Below are 22,774 nucleotides of genomic sequence, written 5' to 3'. Positions count from 1 at the left end.
CTGCCCTGAGTGGTGACCAGTACCTGCCATCCCAGCATTCCCCAGAAACGGGGCGATCACAGGTTATAGCTAGGCTGAGATACCTAGCAGTTCCTCACCTCAAAATGAAGTTGCAGCCATGCTGCTTTTGTAGGTATTTGTTTTAGGTTGGTTTTGGTTTTGGAGGTTTGTTGGTTTGGGCTGGTTAGGCTTCTTTGTTTGTTTTGGATTTGCTTCAGCATTTGTATTCTGACACTTAGCTGCTTATTTTCCTTAGTTTTTGTCTGACTTTCTACCTCACCCCGTCCTACTTGTCCATTCTTTTTTTTTTTTTTTTTTTTGGTTTTTTGAGACAGGGTTTCCCTGTGGTTTCTAGAGCCTGTCCTGGAACTAGCTCTTGTAGACCAGGCTGGCCTCGAACTCAGAGATCCGCCTGCCTCTGCCTCCCGAGTGCTGGGATTAAAGGTGTGTGCCACCACCGCCCAGCCTACTTGTCCATTCTTATCCCAATATGCTTCACTCTCTCCTAGTTAGAGCTCCTATCCCATGCTTCTTTCCCACCAGAATTTCTACTTTACAATTTGTTTTTCAGAACTGGGTCTTGAACCTAGGTCCTTGTACATGCTAGGCAAACACTTTACCACTGAGCTATTTTCAACCCTTCATTTATGTCCCCTGAGTAGACTCAGTACTATAATCCTCTGCTGCCCCAGAATTTAAGCTCCACCAAGAAAGACTTCACTTTGACTTGTTATACCCCAGTGTCCTAGAAAGTCGCATGACATGTCAGATTGCTGTGAAAACTTTGGTTGACTAATGACTGAAATTATAGTGGAAGAGATTAGTTATAAGTTCATTTGCAAATGCAGCAATGAGAACAAAACACTAAATAATAATAAAGACCAAAATGCAGGCAGGGAGGAGGATCACACAGTTGAAATCTCAAGGTGAAGTTTTGTGGGGAAACTTAGAGCCATGTACGTTTTGTTGAAGATCAGAGCTAATATTAAGAAATAAGTAACTAGCCAGACAGTGGTGGCACACACCTCTAATCCCAGCACTCGGGAGGCAGAGGCAGGCGGATCTCTGTGAGTTCGAGGCCAGCCTGGTCTGCACAGCTAGTTCCAGGACAACGTGGGATGTTACACAGAGAAACCCTGTCTCGAAAAAAAAGAAAGAAAGAACTAATAGCTGATATTACTTTAAGGGGATGGTTCTCAAGCTTCCTAATGCTATGACCCTTTAATACAGTTCCTCATGTTGTAGTAACCCCCAACCACAAAATTATTTTTGTTGCTACTTCATAACTATTTTGCTACTATTGTGAGTCATAATTTAAAATTCTAACATGCTAGATATCTGATATGTGACCCCCATAGGGGTCTCGACCACAGGTGCAGAGCCACTGTTTTAAGGCATCTGCCTTTTGCTGAGTGCTGGTGCTTAAGTGTGTAAATGATGATTTATTTTCATTTTTGAACTAAAGAAAGAGATAGCTTTCCTAGGATAGTTGAGCAAGTTTGGGATGATGTGGAGAAAGGAGTGAAGGATTAAAGAGGCGTGTAGAAGAGATGGTTTGAACCATGATGAAGAAGAAAAGGAAGGGTATTTTGAAGAAGCCCATAAGCTGTATTTGGGGGAATGATGCCTCTGAGCTACTCTTGAACAATCTGCTTGTCATCTAGAGCTTGCTTGCAATAGAGTAGGATCAAGCCTTTATGATGGAGAGGCCACAGATCAATGTCTCAAACAAATTTAGTGTTTGTCCAAAATTCCCCTTATATCCCTTGTCTTCTACCTAGAGTCTGATTGAAGGACCCTCCACTGGGCCTCTCTTGTGTGCTTGTACTCAAAAGATCCAATCATAATCATTGCTACAGAAAAACCTAGTCCTGGAGTATGAGAACCCCCTGCTACAGGTGGGGGATCGTGAGACTGACGAAAGTCAGGTCTGGGATTGCCCGAAGTGAATAAAAAAATCCTTAGCAGCAAGACAAATGGACTTCCTACACTCTAGGGCAGGAGGATGGGAATGACATACTAAGCTAGACAGAGCTGATCATAGCCAACCAGAATACAGTTAGCCTTCCTCAAAAACTACTGAAATATCTAGTGTCAGTTAAGATAGCCTTGGGGACTAGAAGTAACTCAGTGGTACTTCTCTAGCATGTGTCCCCGGGTTCAATAATCCTCAGCTCTAAGCTTGGTGAGGCATGCCCTTCATCAGCCCTTCACCGCTTTAGAGGTGGATGATGCAAGCTGGGTGTGGGAGCAGCCTAAGGGGGCAGAGGTAGGCAGGTCGCTAGGAGTTCCAGGCCGGCCAGATCTACCGAGTGAGATCTTGTCTCTAAAACAAAACTAAAAAAAAAAAAAAAAAAAAAAAAAAATTAAATAAGTAAATAAATAAATAAGTTGGTGTTCATTAGCCTTGTTTAGGCCATTTAAAGCTTGCCAACTAACCTCTCTTCAGGGTAAACATACTTTCACATAGTTACACAAAACCTCCTAAATCAACAGAGACAAAAGCAAAGAGAAAGAACACTAAATGCACAAACATAAAGAAAAAAATTCCTAACCACAGTCAATTTAATCAAGCCGAAGTACAGGGTCACTTTGCTTCTGGAATCCAGCCTCACCCCCCGTCTAACAGCAAAGCTGCCGCCGAGTGAACTTTAGCCTACATTTTTCAGTGCCAGCAAGAGTGAAACCTTTGTCCTACTTTTTAATCATCTTCATATGTAAGAAAATAGCTACGAGATCACACGAGACTATAATCAGTGGGAAATGTTGGATTGTGCTGACCCAACTTTGAAAATGTTACTTTAGTTTATGACAGTTAATAGCTTTCCCATAATCCAACCCCAGGATAAGGGATGGGATTGATCGAATAAGTGAGAGTCAGACTGAAAAATGCCACAAAACCTAATAACTGCCTTTCATTTCCCGTGAGACTCTGCTCACTTACACACTTGGGAATTAGGAGGAGTAGAAATTAGATATGAAGGTCAACTTGTGAGTTTTTTACTTGATAATCATACTAGAATGATATTACTATACAGCAGGAATGTTCTAAAACTATCATAGAAGGTTTATGTTTTTTCCAGGAAATGCCACAGTTCATTGGGCATTGGCAACGCCTGCACACACTCTCAGGGCCAAGGACTCCTGAAGTCTAGACTCAAAATAGTAAATCAGGTGGGCAGCTAATTTTAAATTGATTTTCCTACATATTTTTTTCAAAGTGTATAAGCTGCTATTAAAATAAGTTGTAGCTATAACTGACTAAACTTTCTTAACGAAAACATAATACAATTTACAAATTAACATATGTTTCTGTGTAGACGTATAGGAAAATCCGCCTGTTAGTTTTTTATCACTTATGTAAAATGGATAGATTGCTTTAAAAATTCTCAGCTACATGCAACCATTACTTCTTAGGGCTAAAAAGTCAATAACATTTATTGGGAACTTATTCCCATTATAAGTTCTTTTATACCTAATGCAGCTTCGTTAGGCTTAACATGTAATTGACTCTTTTACCAATGAGAAAAAGATACTGAAATTAATTCCCAAGGTCACCTGAAGGTAGAAGACAGATTTAACTCAGAAATCAGAGTCCATACTTAAAGCCTTTAATTGCTCCATCACATTACTTCTCCTGCCAAAGAAAAAAAATCACTCTCATTCATTTTACAGAAAGCCCATTAGATTAAAGCACTTGGCCAAAGTCACACAGCTACCTAGTAACTAGAAAACACGTGACCCCCATCACCACTCCAGTGTTGTAGCAGCTGACAATCCATAAAAAAAAAAAAAAAAAAACCCTTAGAACAAATGGAGGAGCATATATGATGTTTTTCCTAAAACTGTTATAAATGAGTTAAAGGGAAAATATAAACTGTAAGGAAATGTGGCCACAAGTAAACATAGAGATAACATAACATAAAGATAACAAACATAAGGATAACAGATGCTTTTTTCCTAATTCCTTCCTCAACCTTAACATCATTTTTTTTTTTTTTTTTTTTTTTTGACAGGATCTCACTATGTAGCCCTGACTGGCCTGGAACTCACCATGTAGACCAGGCAGGCCACAGACTCAAAGTTCCACCTGAGATTAAAGGTGAGAACCACTATGCCAGACCTCATTTCACCTTTCTTTTGGTAATGTGGTGATTTAGACTGTTTACACACAATTGATCTGTGGCGATTAAAAAAATAGAAAAAGACTCAATTAATTCACTTAATTAAATGTCTCGGGAGGTAAAAGTAAATTAAAGCGAATTCATATTACAAATGAAAGTCTCAAAGTAACTGGTGTCAAGTATGATGTGCTACGGATTTGGGACACCTCCGGAAGGCTGTTTTCTACCGCCACCCCTTTAACCCTTTCACTACCAGTCTGAAGAGGAAGAATGCAAGTTTATAGAGCCTGACTGGGCATCGGCAGAAACAAGATTAGAAATAATTCTTAAAATAATCTAACAATTTCGTTCCTCAAAAAAAATCAAGTTTTTCTAGTATTTTAAAAATTTTCCTTTCCCTGAGTTGGAGAACCTGCTTTCAGTCTTTTATACATTCACGCCAGGATTATTGGAAGTGCGAGAGTTGAACTCTCTGCAAAAATGGTTTTGACGGTAGAGATCAGGAGTGGCAGTAATCTGTAAGGCTAGTCAATGCTACCTAGAAGCTTGACAGATCTCTTAAGGTGACTAAGGTGCGGCAGAGCCTCAAAGATGCGACCGAATGGGTCTCAATCCTCCCCATCTAATAGAGTCAGAGTCAAGACCGTAATCATTAAAGGAGACAAGAGGGGCGTGAGCGCAGGGCTGCAGGAGAGAGACCTGCGCAAAGTGCCAGACTAAGTGGAACGAGTCAGGAGAGTTAAGGAGAGCCTGACACCGCCGCAAAAGGGAGAGAGGAAGTGACAGTCCCTTCCCAAGGGCACAGGAAATGGGGTCCCTGGACAGTAACCCTCGTTTCCCGGGGTCCCGGGGAAGGGGTGGGAAGGAGACAGTGAGGGGCAAACGCTGGTGAGCGCCGCCTCGGTTCCGGCAGGCACTCCGGGACTCTCCCGAGCCCCCAGCCAGGCTCACCTCTGGAGCGGAGGATCCTGAAGGCAGAGAAGCGACTGAGACTGCCAATTGCCCGGGACGCCACCATCTTGAGCAGAAGAGGACGAAAGTAGAAAGCTCTTCTAGTGGGGCGCAATGAAGCCGAGGACTTTTCTTTGCTCAGTCTGTCCGGCAGGGCGCCCGATGTACTGCCTTACTAAAACGCAGACTCTGAGTAGTCGCCGGGCCTCTCACCCTCCCTCTTGCTCCCAACTAATCGGGCCGAAAGGATGATTTCTCTGAAGGAAGACCAAGGACCTCTGAGGAGGGGGGCGGAGTGTCTGACTTTCTAGTCAGGCGCTCAGCAGGCAGCCCTCAAGTTCCGCGGTGACCCCGGGCTGGGCGAGAGGGGTCCTTGCGGAACGGGAGCCGCCCCTCGGTGAGGGCGGGCGGTTGTCATTCTGGGCTAGACCTTCTCGGGAGCGGCAGCGTTCGCGGTCTCCGAGGTGCGGCGTCGCGCGATTCGGCTTTCTTCTGACTTTCCCGCAGGCAGGTTCCACTTCCCTCCCGGCTCCTGTCTCTGGGGCCCGCGGCCCCTTCCCTTTCCCGTGAGGCTGCGGAGTCCAGGCCTCCATTGCCAACCGACTCCAGGCGGGCGGCGGGTCGCGTTCTCCTGTAGCTCGCAGCAGGGGTGTCGCCCTTCTCCACTTCGGGTTCACGGACTGTTTGCGTGTGTCAGAGCGTTGTCGTTTCCCCTGCTTTACCTGTTGAGGCAGTCCCGCGGCTGTTGGGATTGAGAACGTGTCATTAAGTGCGGGCCTCGGGTGTGGAAGGAGGCGAGACAATCCTCCCACCTGCTTAGTGATCCAGGGTTCACGGGCGTTTTCTAGCCCAGAAGGGGAGACGGCGGGCATCAGGGCATCCTCACCAAAGTAGCCACAGCCGTTGGAACAGAGTGTGTTAACTGGTAGCCACAGGTGGTAGAACTAGACTAGAGAGCCCTAGTCTACTTCTAATTGAGAGCTCAGCTCTTCACGTCGCCTAGCTTGGGTGTTTTGTTTTGGGTGCTGGAAAGATGGTGCTGAAATAAACGGATTTGTTTCAAAAGAAAGTAAAGTCAGCTTCCGGTGCGTTGCACTATTTTGTTTAATACCCACTACCCCCACGTTTCAATCATTTGCACTTTCGGTGACTTGACTGGCTCAGAAAGATTATATAAACTTTCTTTTTTTGTGGCAAGCCCAGTATTCAAAATAGAAATAGCACTCACTAGTTAGCTGATTATTCTGCAAGAGAGGAAACAAGAAATGGCTGAAATGGTTATGGAAAGAAAGAAAGAAGGGAGCTTTCTGCTTTTGTTTTTTCGTTTGTTTGTTTGTTTGTTTGACAGTCTCTCTGTTAGGTAGTTCTGACTGGCCTGGAACTCACTATTTAGACTCAAACTTAGACATCTATCTGCCTCTACCTCTTGAGTGCTGGGATTAAAGCGTTTTTATTTAATACCTATTATGAACATCTTTTCATGTCAGTACATACATGTATATCTTTTCATTTTTTTCCCAACCTGCTGAATAGTCATGATATATTTATGATATAGCTATTTCTATTGATTCCTCTTTAGATTAGTTCCAACTATAAGTAATACTCTGACAAGCATTGTGGCTGTTTTTTATGTATCCCCCAGTCCCTCGTGCTGGATTTGGAATTTAGCCACTGAATTGCTTTAAAACAAATTTTTAAAAGGTATTTTCGGAGGCTGGAAAGGGGCTAAGCAGTTAAGGGCACTTGCTGCACTTGGCAGAGGATCCAACTTCGGTTCCCAGGACCCATGACAGGCAGCTCACAACCACCTATTGAATCAATTCCATGGTCTTGAATATGTTCTTCTAGCTTCGATGGGCACCCATACATATGTGGCTTACACTCACAGAAATACAAACACATGTAAAAATAGAGATTTTTTGTTAGTGTGACTATTTTAATTTGACTGATGCTGGGGATTAAACACAGGGTATGTAACAAACAAGTGCTCTGGCGTTCAGCTGTACTCTAAGGCCCTGGCAGTTTAGTTTCTTATGGGAACTGCTTATTTGTTCATTTTTTGCTTGTGGTCTGCAGATCGAATATGACTAGGACTGTTTTTTGTTTTGTTTTTCATAAAATTTTCAGTTCTGTCTTCTTTTGATATCAACTTTGTCTTAGGAAGCACTGTTAATATTTGTAAAACTACAGCCAGAAGAAATGATTTGTGTTTTAGACCTGCAGTCAGAAAACTTGAGTATTAGACTAACTAAACATCAGTACCCGTGGTCAAGGCAAGGTGCTGTAGGGCTTGGCCATCTGAGCCTTTAATCCCTGCAGCAATTAGGATTAGTCTGATTGGGTCAATCCCATGCAAACTTCACTGACAACTACATAATGGGGGAAATGCATGCTAGAACAAAATATAGATTAAAAATTGCAGATTTTTCCCTTTTAATTTGAAACAGGCTCTCTGTTTATAATGCTTAATTTATGGCTTCTAGATATTATTCATCTAATGGGAGGTGGCCTTGTCTAATGGGCAAAGTGTTTGCAAGTATGAAAACTGAGTCTCCATACGCTGAGTTAAAAGAAGCTGGATATGTAGCTTTGTGGTCTGCAATCCTAGCACTAGTGGAAAGAAAAGAAGCTAAGGATTGCTATCCAGCCAGACAACCAATAAACTGACCAGCTCCAGCTTTAATGAGAGGCCTTATCTCAAAAAGTAAGGTGTAGATGTGATTGACCTCTAATCTCCACTTCCATGTATACACACATGCACACCCATATTCTCTCATCTTTTTGTTTTGAGACAGGCTCTCAATGTGTACCTCTGACTAGCCTTGAACTTACTATGTAGACCAGGCTGACTTCAAAATCATAGATATCTGCCTGCGTCTACTCGAAGGGCTGGGATTAAATAAAAGCATGTGCCATCTTTCCTGACTCTGGTATTTCTGTATTTTTAAATGTTTTTAGATCTTTTATCTACATGGCATTTTTTATACTTATAGTGTGAACTATAGACTTTATTTTTCCCAAGCAATTAGTCATTTTCCAGCAAATGATTGACCAAGTCATCTTTCCTCCATTTACTTTAAACACATTATATATCAAATTATAAATTCTTATATCTTTAGGTATGCTTGTTATAAGATGTTGTCATACAGTTTCTGAGGGTCAAGAATCTGGGCTACTTGGCAGGGTTGTTGTGACTTTGGAGTTTTAGGAGGTTGTCGTCAGCATGTTGGGCAGGTGGTAGTCATCTGAAGGCTTTCCTGTGCCAGAAGATCAGCTTCCAAGCTCACTCACATGGCTGTTGGCAGGAAACGTCAGTATACAGACCCCTCCAGAAAGCCAGTGACTTTCCAGCGGGCTTTCCACAGAGTATCTGAGATATTTAGACAGAAACTGCGATCTTTTTCAAAGCTTGATTTCAGAAGCCATGCCATCCCTTCTGACAGAGCAGTGCAGTGTGGAAGGCAATCAGACCCAGAGTACAAAAACTGAGAGAAAAGATGTTGGGGTCAGCTTGGAGGCTGGCCACTGCAGTATCCTCATGAACCTTAAGTTTCTTATTTACTTTTTAAGTAAAAATACGTTTAAAAATTAAGACATTGGGTCAGTGAGGTGATTCCATGGGTAAAAGCTCCTGCCACCAAGCCAGAGAACCTGACTTGAATCATGGAACCTCTTGGTAGAAGGAAAGCTTTAACTCCCACAGGTTGTCCAGTGACCTCTACATGTGTGCTATAGTATATGCTCACCTCCCCCAGCTAACAATTATTTCTTTTGTTAACATTTATCTGGAAGGGAGGCTCATGGCACTCATATGGAGATCAGAAGACTTTTTGTAGGAAGTTTGCTGTGGTCCCAGAACCTGTATGCCACTTGGGACCTGGAACTCTGTTTAGGGACAGTGAGGGAGTGAAGAAAGGACAATCACTGAAGAAATGACAGACATGTACAGAAAAGCAGGCGTCAGATGGGGTGTGCAAACCTCTGAAGTGACATCTACTACTAGAACTTGGAACCTCACCATATTATATACATCACAGGGGGAGGGGCTAGCTTGTCTTGGGTAGGAGGTATCTGTAGGAGATGTCTTTTGGAAAATCATCTCAGGCTGTGAACCTCCAGGAGGCAGAGGGAGCTACGGTTGCTGTTTTTTGTGCATTTGGTCTCTTCATTACACTTGGATTCCTTCCCACGACCTGTCCCAAGAAAACCTTTGCTGTCCCTCTGAGCCTTCCCAGGGCAGGCTTTGTCACTGTTGTAGGGCTCAGGCGTCAGAGCCTTTAACGTAGCTGTGTCCATGTCAATGATACACATTCGTTGTAGAACTTTACTCACTGAGGGCTTCCTCTGCTCCCTGTAGGAGTTGATCCTCTCCTTCTCTTAGACCAGTCCTGAGGACAAACTCAGGTCCTCATGCTTGATGACAAGCACCTTTACCTGCTAAGCCATCTCACCAGCCCTAACAATTATTTTAATTTTTTTCTTTTTGGTTTTATTTTGTGTTTTGCTTGTGTTTATGTATGCACTCCATATGTGTGCCTGGTGCCCATGGAGGTCAGAAGAGTGGGTCAGATCTCCTAGAACTGGAGATAATGGATGGTTGTGAGCCATGATGTAGGTTTTAGTAACCAACAAGTGCTCTTAACAGATGAGCCATCGCTCTAGCTCCATCCTTTTCCTTTTTCATTTGTTTGTTTTTGTGATAGGATCTCACTATGTAGCCTTGGCTGACTTGGAACTCACTGTGTAGACCAGACTGCCCTCTAATTTGTAGAAATCTACCTGCACTGCCTCCTGAGTGCCAGGATTAAAGACATGTGCCACCACGCCCTGCCTAACAGTTGTTTTTAACATTGTACCCTAGGGGTATTTTATTATTATTCAAGGAAATACAAATATTTTCCCTCTTTTAGTGGGTGATAGCATACAAAAACTTATTTTTATGTATATGGGTGTTTTGCCTGCATGTTTGTCTATGCAACACTATGTGCCTGGTGCCCACAGAGACCAGAAGAGGATGTTGGGTGTCCTGGGACTGAAATTACAGGCTGCTCTAAGCTGCCATGAAGGGTCTGGGAATCAAACCTGTATCCTCTGGAAGAACAGCAAGTGTTCTTAACCTTTGAGCCATCTCACCAGCTCCTATTTTCTTATCTTTTATGGCTGATTGTATGTAATACAGAAGTTCACTGGTTGCTATTGTATGACTTACTTTACCAGTCCCCTATTTGCTATTATTCTAATCTTTTTCTATTATCGTGGCAGTCAATACAGGTCATGTGCATAATGTCTATCGTATAAGTCCGTGGAAGCGGAATTGTTAGATTAAAAGTTAAATGAACATGTAGTGTTAGAAGGCAATTCCAAATGGCCCAGCATAGAATTTGCACCAGTTCACACCCTTGGTGCAGTTAGTGTTTGTACATGTCTGCCCACACAGTATAGATCAAACCTTTGGGCTTTTGCTAATTTAGCAGACAATTATATCTCTGTGGTTTTAATCTGAATCCTATTATGACTAGAGTCAAAGAAAGCCCTTTCCCTCTCGTGTATGTGTGTGCGTGTGTGTATGTATTTTGTGGTGTGTTTGTGGTGTTGTATGCATGCAGGTTCATGTTGGGTATCTTTATTTCTTTCCACCTTTACGTTTTGAGAAGAGAGTCTTTGAACATGAACTTTATTGATCAGGCCAGCAAACTTCAGGGAACCTCCAGTCTCTGCCGTGATCCAAGGCTGGGGTTATAGGTATATGCTGCTTTTTGTGACTTTTTTATGGGTTCTGAACTAAGTTCCTTGTACTTGTGTGGTAGGCACTTTACTGACTGAGCCATCACCCCAGCCTCCTTTTTCATATATTTAAGAGCCCTTTGTATTTCCTTTCCTATGAATAATTTGTTTGTATCTTGTGCCCATTTATTTGCTGTTTTCTTCATATTGATTTGTAAGAACTTACTGTTAAGACTTTAACCTTTTCCCCCTAAATTGGCATTGTTACTATATTTAAAATATTACAAATTTCTAATTTAGAAAGTAATTTTAATATAATATTATGCTTAGAAAAAAGTTGGAAGTATAGTGAAAGACCTCCAGAGCGGGGAGACTCACACTCAAGTCTCGGGATAACACGACCCCCCAGGAACTCACGAGAGACCATCCTTGCTGCAGTCACACGACGTTTATTGACAGGACAAGAACCAGTGCACTGGGGCCGAAACTCATTTCTCATGCAGGGGTAGAGAGTTTGAACCCAAGTAGCTGGGAGAAGGGGTAGTAAAGGAAAAAACCATAAAATTCTGAAAATACCAATGATCATCACAAGGGGGTAACTCCCTGTTTCTGAAGATTATAATCTAACTTTATCTTCAGCTAGTTCCTAAAACAGAGTCACTGATCCGGCTAATCTAGATTTTTGATTCTTCTCTCCCTGCTTAGATTTTTGGCTCTATTTTTTCTGCTAGATTTTTGGCTCTATTTTTTCTTCTATAGGGGTCTGGATTTATCTGGGTCTTTCAATAGTGCTACAGTAATTTTTCTAGAGGACTAAAGAAATGGCTCCATTTAAAAAGCACTGGCTATTCTTCAAGAAGTCCCAGATTTGATTCCCAGCACCTTATGATGGCTAACAACCTATAAACACAGTTCCAGGACCTGACTCCCTCTTCTGGACTCTGGGCAGTGTACACGTGTAGGGCACAGACAAACAGGCAAAACACTCATACACATAAAATAAAAATAAAAGTGTTTCTAGTAGCAGTCGAAAGTAAATTGCTGACTTGATACTATTTTGCTATCTCTGAATTTTTAGTATATATCCCATTTATATGCCAGCATTCCATAGAGCCCTCTACATATTCAGAACACAACCTTCAAAATCAGGAGGATAACAGTGGTGATTTCCTGGGCATGCTATACATTGTCCTTGCTGCTTTGGGTTGAATATGAAGGGCACAAGCTCCAGAGATAGACGGCTTGGGTTCAGATTCAAGCTTTGCCATTTCCTGGTAGTGGGTCTATAGGCAAGTCACTCAATCTCTGTTTTATTCCACCCCCTCCTTCTTTTGGTTTTTCTAGACAATATTTCTCTATAACTTTGGAGCCTGTCCTGGGACTAGGTCTTGTAGACCAGGCTGGCCTTAAACTCACAGAGATCCGCCTGCCTCTCCTTCCCGAGTGCTGGGATTAAAGGCGTGCACCACCACTGCAAGGTTTCCTAATCTCTTAGTATGGATATACTATTCATTGTGAGGAATAGATGATTAATGCTTAGAATAGTTATTTATACAATGGAAAAGCTGTGCCAATATAGTTATGATATTGCTAGAAAAGAATAATTGATAATGGCATTGTATGGTGGCTGTGAATGAGATAATCAGATTTCATAGACTCTGTACACTATAGTTTGCTGACGTAACTAAAGACATACTTTGTTCTTTTCTTTATAGGTTTCAGAATGTCTACAATCTTGACTTCCGCTTTTAAAAACATTTCTACTACATCAAAATGGGCCCTCAGATTTTGTAAGTTCAATTTTTCTTTTTTAAGTGTAGACTTATAAACATTGTACATAGTTATTAAATGATACACGCTTTGTTTTCTAGCTGTAAGACCTCTGAGCTGTTCTTCTCAGCTACGATCAGCCCCAGGTACAGTAATTTTCAAACAAATACTTCTCCATTAAATGTTAGAATTCTGTATTTGTGAATTCTGAGTAAAACTCAAACTAATTTGTTAATTCTTCCCCTTTTATTATCAACATGAGTATCATTATTACCTTCAAATAAAAATATGTATAGTCAATCAGTAACATTACTTTGGGCTTAAGATGATAAAAGAAGGCTGCTTCCTGGCCTTTGGCACTCAGAGTCATGAAGGTCCTATAAACTTGGCTGGGTCAGTGTGTGTAGCCCTGGCTGTCAGTCCTGGAAAGGATTAGTTTACACACTGTCTTGAAATCATTGTGGAGCCCCATGTTAACTTTTGCAATTGTAGTTAGTGGTAGACTTCTCTATTAAATATCTTATTATCTTATATACAAGAGGACCTGTTTCTGAAATAGGGGTGAATGGGAAAACTAGTTAATAAAGGAAGGTGTTTAGCTATCATGGAATGAAAGAGTAGGAAAATTCATTGATTTGATGGTGTTATATAGATCCTCAATGAAACCCAATGAATTAGGCTTCTTCACTATTGAAAATCACTGTGTGATGTAAAAATTTCCTGACAGATTGTCAACGTTTTTTTTATCCTTGTCTGGGCTTTCTGTTGACTTTTTTCTGATTTTATATTTATTTCATATAAAAAATATATTATTTGTGCAATGGTTTCATAGAAAAAGTGCCATCTAGAATCAGGACATGTACTCTGTTTCAGCACAGTATCTTTTCGGCCAGTGTGGCCAAATGACATCTCTATATTTTATAGTTTCCTTCTCTTAAAAAAAATGGTTGCCAGCCTTACATAGGTATGAATATATCTCTAAGTTCTTTAAGTACAGGGAATATAGTGGTAGAACTCCTACCTAGCATGTTCAAGACCCTGGTTCAATCCCCACCCTGTACTAAGGGAAAAAGGACAAAATCAAAGCAGATTTGGACTGAATATACAGATTAATGGTGGAGCACTTGCCTAGCACACTGTACTCAACCCACCACCACCATAGCAGCTACAACAGCACACAACCAAAAAGCCCTTCATCAACTAAAGTCAGTATGTTCATGGTGGCATTATCTTCCCACAATATTCTTAGACATCTGTTGCCTAATCTCAACTAGAGAACTTATGTCCTAGAGCCTCTAAATTCTAACCAGAATTTAGATTTCTATTGTCTCCACATAGAATAATAAAGGATAGTTCCTTCCCCTAATTTAACTGTTCACTCAGGCTTTTGCTTTGCATAATCACCCACGCAGATTTGACTCCTTACCCAGTAGTAGAAGGTCATTCTGATGGCAACAGAGGGATCATTTTTCAGCCATTTAGACTAGTCTCTGTTGTCTGGTAGCCTTTTTTTGGTGTTTTTCTTTTCTTCCTATGTTATAAGCTCTGAAAGTCTTGAGACTTATGTCCCCAGTGTCAAACAGTATTTTATAAGTGGTTTGTGTTAATGCTGCTGATGATAATGGCACAAAAAAGGCACCTGATAAGCAAAGGAATGTGACTGGCTGGTTTTAGGATAGGGAAGGGCCATGTGCCTGTGCCAAGCAGGTTTTAGGTTACAATAGTTATAACTATATACTTCCTCTTCACTTGTATTACTGCTGGAAGAAGTGTGAGCAAATGACTACAGGATGCATTGGTGTCCTGTCATCTCATGAACTGTGTCTGACTGCTTGACTGATTTGATGATTATTTTTTGTTTCTCTGTCTATGTTCCTGTTTTTCTCACACACAGATAACAATTATGTAAAGCATGACACATCTTTTTTAAAACTTTTTTATTAATTTTTATTGAGCTCTACATTTTTTCCCTGGTACCGTCCCTGCCCCTCCCTTCCCCTTCAGCCCTCTCACAAGGTCCCCATGCTTCTTCCAGTTTACTCAGGAGATCTTGTATTTTTCTACTTCCCATGTAGATTAGATCTATGTATCTCTTTCTTAGGGTCTTCATTGTTGTCCAGGTTCCCTGGGATTGTGGTTTGTAGGCTAATTTTCTTTGCTTTATGTTTAAAAGCCACTTATGAGTGAGTTCATGTGATAATTATCTTTCTGGGTCTGGGTTACCTCACTCAAAATGATGTTTTCTAGCTCCATTCATTTGCCTGCAAATTTCAAGATGTCGTTATGTTTTCTTCTGTGTAGTACTCCATTGTGTAAATGTATCACATTTTCCTTATTCATTCTTCGGTCGAGGGGCATTTAGATTGTTTTCAGGTTCTGGCTATGACAAAGCTGCTATGAACATAGTTGAGCACATGTCCTTGTGGCACGATTGAACATCCTTTGGATATATACCCAAAAGTGGTATTGCTGGATCTTGAGGAAGGTTGTTTCCTAATTTTCTGAGAAGTCACCATACTGATATCCAAAGGGGCTGTACCAGCTTGCATTCCTACCAGCAATGAAGAAGTGTTCCCTTTACCCCACAACCTCTCCAGCATAAGTTGTTATCAGTGTTTTTGATCTTGGCCATTCTTTCAGGTGTAAGATGGAATCTCAGAGTTGTTTTGATTTGCATTTCTCTGATGAGTAAGGATATTGAGCATTTCCTTAGGTTTCTTTCAGCCATTTTAGATTCCTTTGTTGAGAGTTCTTTGTTTAGATCTGTACTCCATTTTTTTAAATTGGATTATTTGTTCTTTTGATGACCAATTTCTTGAGTTCTTTGTATATTTTGGAGATCAGACCTCAGTCTGAAGTGGGGTTGGTGAAGATCTTTCCCATTCTGTAGGCTGTGGTTTTGTCTTGTTGATCGTGTCCTTTGCTTTACAGAAGCTTCTCAGTTTCAGGAGGTCCCATTTATTAATTGTTTCTCTCAGGCATGACACATCTTTTAATCTTTGATTTTAATTGTGTGTAAAGTATAGAATATATTGATTAGCATTTGAATTCTAGATTTTCAAGTTATATAGTCTAGCTTGCACATTTGCAAATAAAGTTTTGCAGACCAGGAATGTAAACCATAGTGTTTTTATACTCAGTTGAGATTTTTTTGGGTTCATTGTTATTGTCTACCCTGAACACACACTCACACACATTTTGAATATATGTAAAGGACCTGTATTAATTATGTTTGAGAATTTTTTATGTGGTTAGGAGCCAGTGTGCACATAAAACAGTGGGAGTTCTTTTGGTGACTATTACATAATGCAACAGCAGTACTATTTTTCAAATAGGCCAGCCTGGTCTATAAGAACTAGTTCCAGGACAGGCTCCAAAGCTACAGAGAAACCCTGTCTTGAAAAACCAAAGGGGGGGGGGGGAGAAGAAGTTTAAAGGCAGAACTGTAGGTAACTGTAATTATTAGAGAAAGTTTTATTGGGATAGAATGTGAGGTAAGCCCAAGATACATGGAAGAATTGAATGAAATATGGGGGCAAGCAAATGAGAGAGTACTTGAATAAAGGTGAGATACTGGAAGTGAGCAAGGGACTGGGGGCTTGCTCAACCTGTCCATTTAAAACAGTAGTAGATGATACCTTATGACAACCAAGTAGAGCAGTGGTTCTCAACCTGTGGATTGCAACCCTTTTGGGCATTTGAATGACCCTTTTCCTAAGATCACTGAAAAGCACTGATTCTTATATTATGATTCATAACATCAGCAAAATTATATTTATGAAATAGCAGCAGAAATTTATGATTGGGGATTACTACAACATGAGGAACTATATTAAAGGGTTGCAACATTATGAAGGTTGAGAACTATTCAAGCTGAGCAAGAAATTAGAAAAATAATAATTTTAATTTGGAGATGCATAAAAGAAACAAGCTACTTTTTAAAAAAGCACCCTAACATAGTAATGTGTCATCCAACTTTTCCTCAAAATACCTTTTTATCAGGTCAGTCACAAGTAATCTACATATTTGGTGTACTGTTTTTATTTCTCAGTTTTCATTTTCTTTTTCTTAAAAGATTTATTTACTATGTATACTGTGTTCTTCCTGCATGTATGCCTATAGGCCTTAAGAGGGCACCAGATCTGATTACAGATAGTTGTGAGCCACCATGTGGTTGCTGGGAATTGAACTCAGGACCTCTGGAAGAGCAGTCAGTGTTTTTAACCACTGAGCCATCTCTCCAGCCCTTTATTTCTCATTTTTCTTGAAGATGGAAACATCTTTCAATATTCCCTTTGATTCCTGTCCCCATCATATTCTTTGATTCTTCTATCGTCTCCTAAGCTTATTTTCTGATCATACCTTCTTTTCCCCTCTACGTAGGAAGTTACAAAGCTGTCTTGTTATTGTGGGTAATGGGTCCTCAGGCTTGAGAGGGTTTGTGTGTACTGAAAGTAGAAAGATATCAGGAAGCACACAAGCTGCTCATGGCCAGGTGTTCCTCTCACGGCACCCTGTGATGTGCCCTTTCCTCTCATCTATGTGTGTCTCTCTTCCTTTTACTCTTTTGTTCTTTTCTTTGCTCCCAGGATTTGTGGCTATCCCACAGCTAGCTTACAGATGACGCTACTTTACCATTGCCCTAGTTCTTTTCATGGCGTCTTTTCAGCCTCTGCCAATGGGTATTTTTTGCCATGTTTCTTTGCTTGGATTCCTACCAAGGAGGACATGGCCTGGCACAGTTCATCACTTGTTTGCCAATGACACGAATAGCTAATTGCTGTGGTTTATAGAGTCTGAGTGTACACACCAAAGGTCATGAGCAGCAAGTTTACTCCTTGTGGTAATACTGAGAGGCGCTAGAACCTTTAAGAAATCCCAGCACTGGGGAGGCTTAAGTAGTAGTAGTATTGAGAGTCCGAGGCCAACCTAAGCTACATTGTGAATTTGATATGTAACTGTGTTTTTTTTTTTTAAATGAACTTAAAAGTAATTTGGTCATTGGTATGAGTATGATATCAACCTTTGAGTGTGGCTGGGTTTTTGTTGTTGTTGTTGTTGTTGCTTTATTTTTTTTTAAGATTTATTTATTTATTTAGTATGCAATGTTCTGCCTGCATAGATACATACCTACAGGCCAGAAGAGGGCACCAGATCTTCTTACTGATGGCTTTGAGCCACCATGTGGATTCCTGGGAATTGAACTCAGGACCTTAACTACAGTGCTCTTAACTACAGATCCATCTCTACAGTCCAAGAGTGGCTGTTTTAAAATGAGTCCATCCCAAGTGCTTGTTGTCTTCTGCGCATAGCCATTTTTCTTCCTGCTTCTTTGCTGTGGTATGTTTAGCTTTGTTATAACATAGCCAGGTAGACCTTCACCAGGACTTCAGTATGCACCATTTAATTAGTTTAGATTCCTTGATGTCCAGTCTCGAGTATTTTATTGTAACAAAAACAAAACAAACAAAACAAAAAATGGTGCTAATATACACTAGTCAACTACTTTGTTGATTTGTCAATGGGCCTGACATACCCCCTCTGAACATGATCAGTTTATGCCTTGGATTTAGAGTTATGACCTTGTTTGACTACTGCATTGGCAGAGACTATAAACAGTACAGCTCTTTTTAGAGGAGAAAAAGGCAGACCTATCAGAATTACACCAGCATCTCAATGGAAATTATGAAAGCCATCATAAAAGGTCATCATAAAAATAGACCCAAATACCAGACTCTTATGAGAGAAAGAGAGCAAGCTAAGCAAAATGTATCTGGGCAAGTGTTCCACTTGAACTTCTTCCCTATTCCTGATTTCATATATTTTATTAATATTTCTTTGAACTTTATCTTAAAGCTGTCCAGACCAAGTCAAAGAAGACCTTAGCAAAACCCAATATGAAGAATATAGTGGTGGTGGAAGGTGTCCGCATTCCATTTCTGCTGTCCGGCACTTCGTAAGTATGAAATGATCCTGGTAGTCGTTTCTCTTTTAAGGTACTGTTTGAAGTAGTCTCTGTAGGTAATAATGCCATTAGTGGGGGACCAGATGGAAAGTACATGTATAAAGTCAGTATAGAACAAGTCAAATCGGTGTGGTATATAATAGCAAGATGTTTTATCCTTTTTTATAAACTAACTTGCCATGGTATTAGCCTGAAATTGCCTTAATTGAAAGTTCAGTGTAGATCCAGATAGCATCTTTTCCAACAGGGTGTACTTTTCTTTTCTGGAACATTGATTGCTTCTGTAGGCACAGTTAGTGCTGAGACAGAGGATGATCTGTAAAAATTCTGAGAACCTGCTACTTTGGTCCTGAAAATGATGAAGCTTTGAGTTGACACAGCTGGTCTAAATGCCGCTTGTAGCTCAACCCCAAGTATTTTGGACTAGCCTGATAATTTCTCAGAATCAAACAACTGTTTTTCTTAGGATTTTCTATCCTCTAAATGAGATTCATTCTATACAAAAACTGATAATGAATTCTGATAATTAAGTTCAGGAATTAGTTCTGTTTTGTTTAGATTGTGTTAGTTTGTTAATATTTCTATTTTGCACAGGCAGTCACTAACATTAAAACTTACTGGAGAGGCCTGGCGGTGGTGGCGCACGCCTTTAATCCCAGCACTCAGGAGGCAGAGGCAGGCGGATCTCTGAGTTCAAGGCCAGCCTGGTCTACAAAGAGCTAGCTCCAGGACAGGCTCTAGAAACTACAGGGAAACCCTGTCTCGAAAAACCAAAAGAAAAAAAAAAACTTACTGGAGAATATTAGGCTCCAGTTTAAAAACAATAAGGCCTATCTTATGTATTCATATGGAAAATTTTACATCTTGGAGATATATTACTTTTAAATGGCAAAGCATAGGGGCTGAAGAGATGGCTCAGGAGGTAAGAGCCTTTGAGAGGACCCAAGTTCAATTCCCAACACCCACAAGGCAGCTCACAACTGTGTGTAACTCTAGTTTCAGGGAATCCAACACAGACATACATGCAGACAAAACACCAATGCACTTAAAATAAAAATAACATTTTAAAAAGGAGCCAGTGAGATGGCTCAGCGGGTAAAGGTGCTTGTCACCAAATCTGATGACACAGTACAGTTCCTGGAAAACAAGGGAGAACTGACTCCTACAAGTTGTCCTGTGCCTTCCCCAAATGTATGAGCACACAGCACCAAATATTTAAAAAGAGAAAAAACTTAAACAAGGTGTAGAGCCTCATGTGTAATGTGGAGGGAAAGGGAAGGAGGGAAGAGCAGGAAGGCTGGGGTTAGTGACTAACAGACTTTTTGCAGGAAAGGAAAATAGTAGTTTATAGTGGAGAAAACTGACAGGTACCATCTGAACCAAATGCTCAAGTTAATATCACCGGTAATAAGTAATTTTAATGCCACACATCCCAATAGGAAGCAATGAGAAGAGTGCCTTGCCTCTGATCTCAGGTGTCAAAAGTGGGGAACTATCATAGTTTAGAGGTGGCTAAGCCGCCATCACAACTAGATGCCACATGGCCCTGTGGGTTAGACTCTGGAGCAGGAAAAGGATGTTCATAGGAAACTGGTGAGAGCCACAAAGTTAGTAGCTTAGTGAGTAGTACCTTGAAGAAGCTGGGTAGAGGGTGTAGGAACTCAACTCTGTCCTTTATGGTCTTTGGTAAATCTCAGATTATTTCAAAGGAAAAAGTTTCATAAAAAAAACTAAAACAGGGGTGGAGAGATGGCTCAGAGGTTAAGAGCATTGCCTGCTCTTCCAAAGAGTTCAATTCCCAGCAACCACATGGTGGCTGACAACCATCTGTAATGGGGTATGGTGCCCTCTTCTGGCCTGCAGGCATACACAGACAGAATATTGTTTACATAATAAAAAAAACTAAAACATGCCCCTTGTATCCTTTTGAGCTTTACAAAATAAAAAATGTAGTCATCTCCTGCTCCTCAAAAAAGCTCTCAAACGAAGGTTAGTTTTAAAAAGAATATTTAACACATTCCATACTGAATAATAGAAGTATGGTATATAATTTTTAATGTACATGATAGTTTATGTTTGGGGTTGGGATTTTTGTTTGTTGCTTTTGAGACAGGGTCTCCTGCTGTAGCTGTGCTGGCCTAGAATTTGAGAGCATTCCTCCAGCCTTGGCCTCCCAGGTGCTGGGATTATGGGTCTGAGCACCATGCGCAGCTAGAACATCTGTTTGGTCAGATACCCAGAAAATTCTGTAGTTGCTTAGGGCTTGTCAGGTTTTTAAGATGACAGCAAAGTCATGCTATTTCTTCGCTTGAACCAGTGGAATGACTTTGACAGTAGCATTGGTTACATTTTCAGCAGTATATGTTAGATAATCTGTATTTCAAAAATAATTTAAAAGGTTATTGAAACTGTAGGCTTTTGGTTTAAATTATTTGTTTTCTTTCCCAGCTATAAAGACCTAATGCCACACGACTTGGCTAGAGCTGCACTTTTGTAAGTAAATGAAGTTTCCTGTTCTTTACTTAAAATGTTTTCCTAGTTTTAGCATTTGAAGTAGTATGTTCTGTAGAACTTTCATGTTTAGGATATGTTAAACTTTATATGGCAAGAAGTAAATTTTTGTTTGTTTTTCGAGACATGGTTTCTTTATGTAACCCTGGGTGTCCTGGAACTCGCTCTGTAGACCAGGCTGACCTCAAACTCACAGACATTCACCTGCCTCTGCATTCTAAATGCTGGGATTAAAGGCGTGTACCGCTACTACCTAGCTGCAAGAAGCAATATTAACTACCTTATACAAGGGTTTTTGGGTTTTTTTTATTTTTTTTTTTTTATTCGAGACAGGGTTTCCCTATAGTTTTTTTTAGAGCTAGCTCTTGTAGACCAGGCTGGCCTCGAACTCAGAGATCCGCCTGCCTCTGCCTCCCGAGTGCTGGGATTAAAGGCGTGCGCCACCACCGCCCGGCTGGTTTTTTTTATTTTTAAAGATAGGGTTTTACCATCTAACTCTTACTGACCTGAAATTTACCAAAGAACAGACTGACCTTGAATTTAGGGATTGACTTACCTCTGCCTCTCAGTTGCTGAGATTAAAGGTGTGTCCCATGATAGGATTAAATTTTATTTTAACTTTATTTTATTTATTTATTTATTTATTTATTTATTTATTTATTTATTATGTGTACAATATTCTGTCTACATGTATGCCTGCAGGCCAGAAGAGGGCACCAGACCTCATTACAGATGGCTGTGAGCCACCATGTGGTTGCCGGGAATTGAACTCAGGACCTTTGGAAGAGCAGGCAATGCTCTTAACCACTGAGCCATCTCTCCAGCCCTTATTTTAACTTTATATGTTAAATTTGAACAGTTTTGATTGGAAGGCATCTTTATCTGCAAGTTTAGCACGTAGCATCTTGACATGACTATATATATACATATACATATATATGTGTATATATATATAGTATGTAGATTGTGTTTATTATAATATTCTCAGGCTGGCCTAGAACTCATTATGTAGGCCAAGATGGCTTCTAACTCATGGCAATCATCCTGTTTCATCTGCATGCATGGAGGCAAATACTCATACACATAAGATAAAAATTAAAAAACAAAAAACTCGAAGGTTCATGTGCAAAGCTAGTAAAAGTTTTAAATTAGAGCTGAGAGGTGGTGGCACACGCCTTTAATCCCAGCACTTGGGAGGCAGAGTCAGGCAGGTCTCTGTGAGTTTGAGGCCAGCCTGGTCTACAGAGTGTGTTCAGGACAGGCTCCAAAGCTACACAGAGAAACCCTGTCTCAACAACAAAAAAAAAAATTTAAAAATTAAATGTAATGAAATGAGATTGAGATGGATGACTACTTTGGGGTGGTCATAAAATATATGGCTGTGTCTACATAATGTACTCTCTAAATGTCCAGTGATATTTTGCTTTAGTGTCTCCAAGCAACCGAAGATCTTTTCCTCACTGGGAAACACTTTGATTTAACCTTTCTGCTCATCGGCAGTCAGTTTTCTTGTCTTCCTGCCAGACTTTAAGAACAAAAGCCACAGCATTGTTCCTCTGTTTACTGTTTACTCTCCCTAATTACATAATAACAATAATCATTTCCATTCCCAAATCTCTGCGTAGCTACACATTGGAAGTTTCTCTTTAAGGACTTCGTGATCATAAATACAACATTCTTTTCTTGGGCCTTTCTGTGCTCTACATTTAACACTGTGGACTGTGCCTGG

General features: G+C 40.6%; 2 protein-coding genes across 4 annotated transcripts in view; one reads left to right on the top strand and one right to left on the bottom strand.

Moving 5' to 3' along the window:
• Positions 1-5,229, bottom strand: part of Hadha (hydroxyacyl-CoA dehydrogenase trifunctional multienzyme complex subunit alpha) — a 34,184-nt gene extending 28,955 nt beyond the window's left edge. The window contains exon 1 of the mRNA XM_038318189.1: positions 5,076-5,229. Within this exon, the coding sequence (XP_038174117.1) occupies positions 5,076-5,142 (67 nt within the window). The 5' untranslated portion in view covers positions 5,143-5,229. The remainder of the gene's footprint in view (positions 1-5,075) is intronic.
• A 212-nt stretch (positions 5,230-5,441) lies between these two features.
• Hadhb (hydroxyacyl-CoA dehydrogenase trifunctional multienzyme complex subunit beta) overlaps positions 5,442-22,774 on the top strand; it is a 39,349-nt gene continuing 22,016 nt past the window's right edge. The window contains exons 1-5 of one of the 3 annotated variants that reach the window (XM_038318190.1): positions 5,442-5,582; positions 12,515-12,589; positions 12,671-12,715; positions 18,426-18,525; positions 20,983-21,027. In XM_038318190.1, coding sequence (XP_038174118.1) covers positions 12,523-12,589; positions 12,671-12,715; positions 18,426-18,525; positions 20,983-21,027 — 257 coding nt within the window. In that variant the 5' untranslated portion in view covers positions 5,442-5,582; positions 12,515-12,522. Of the gene's footprint in view, positions 5,642-12,514; positions 12,590-12,670; positions 12,716-18,425; positions 18,526-20,982; positions 21,028-22,774 lie in introns of all 3 variants that reach the window. The other 2 variants (XM_038318191.1, XM_038318192.1) reach the window with 2 other exon arrangements.

The sequence above is a fragment of the Arvicola amphibius genome, chromosome 2 (genome assembly GCF_903992535.2).
Source record: "Arvicola amphibius chromosome 2, mArvAmp1.2, whole genome shotgun sequence".
Taxonomy (NCBI): Eukaryota; Metazoa; Chordata; class Mammalia; order Rodentia; family Cricetidae; genus Arvicola; species Arvicola amphibius.
The sequence above is the reverse complement of the archived record's forward strand: the minus strand, read 5'-3'. Positions and strand labels throughout refer to the sequence as shown.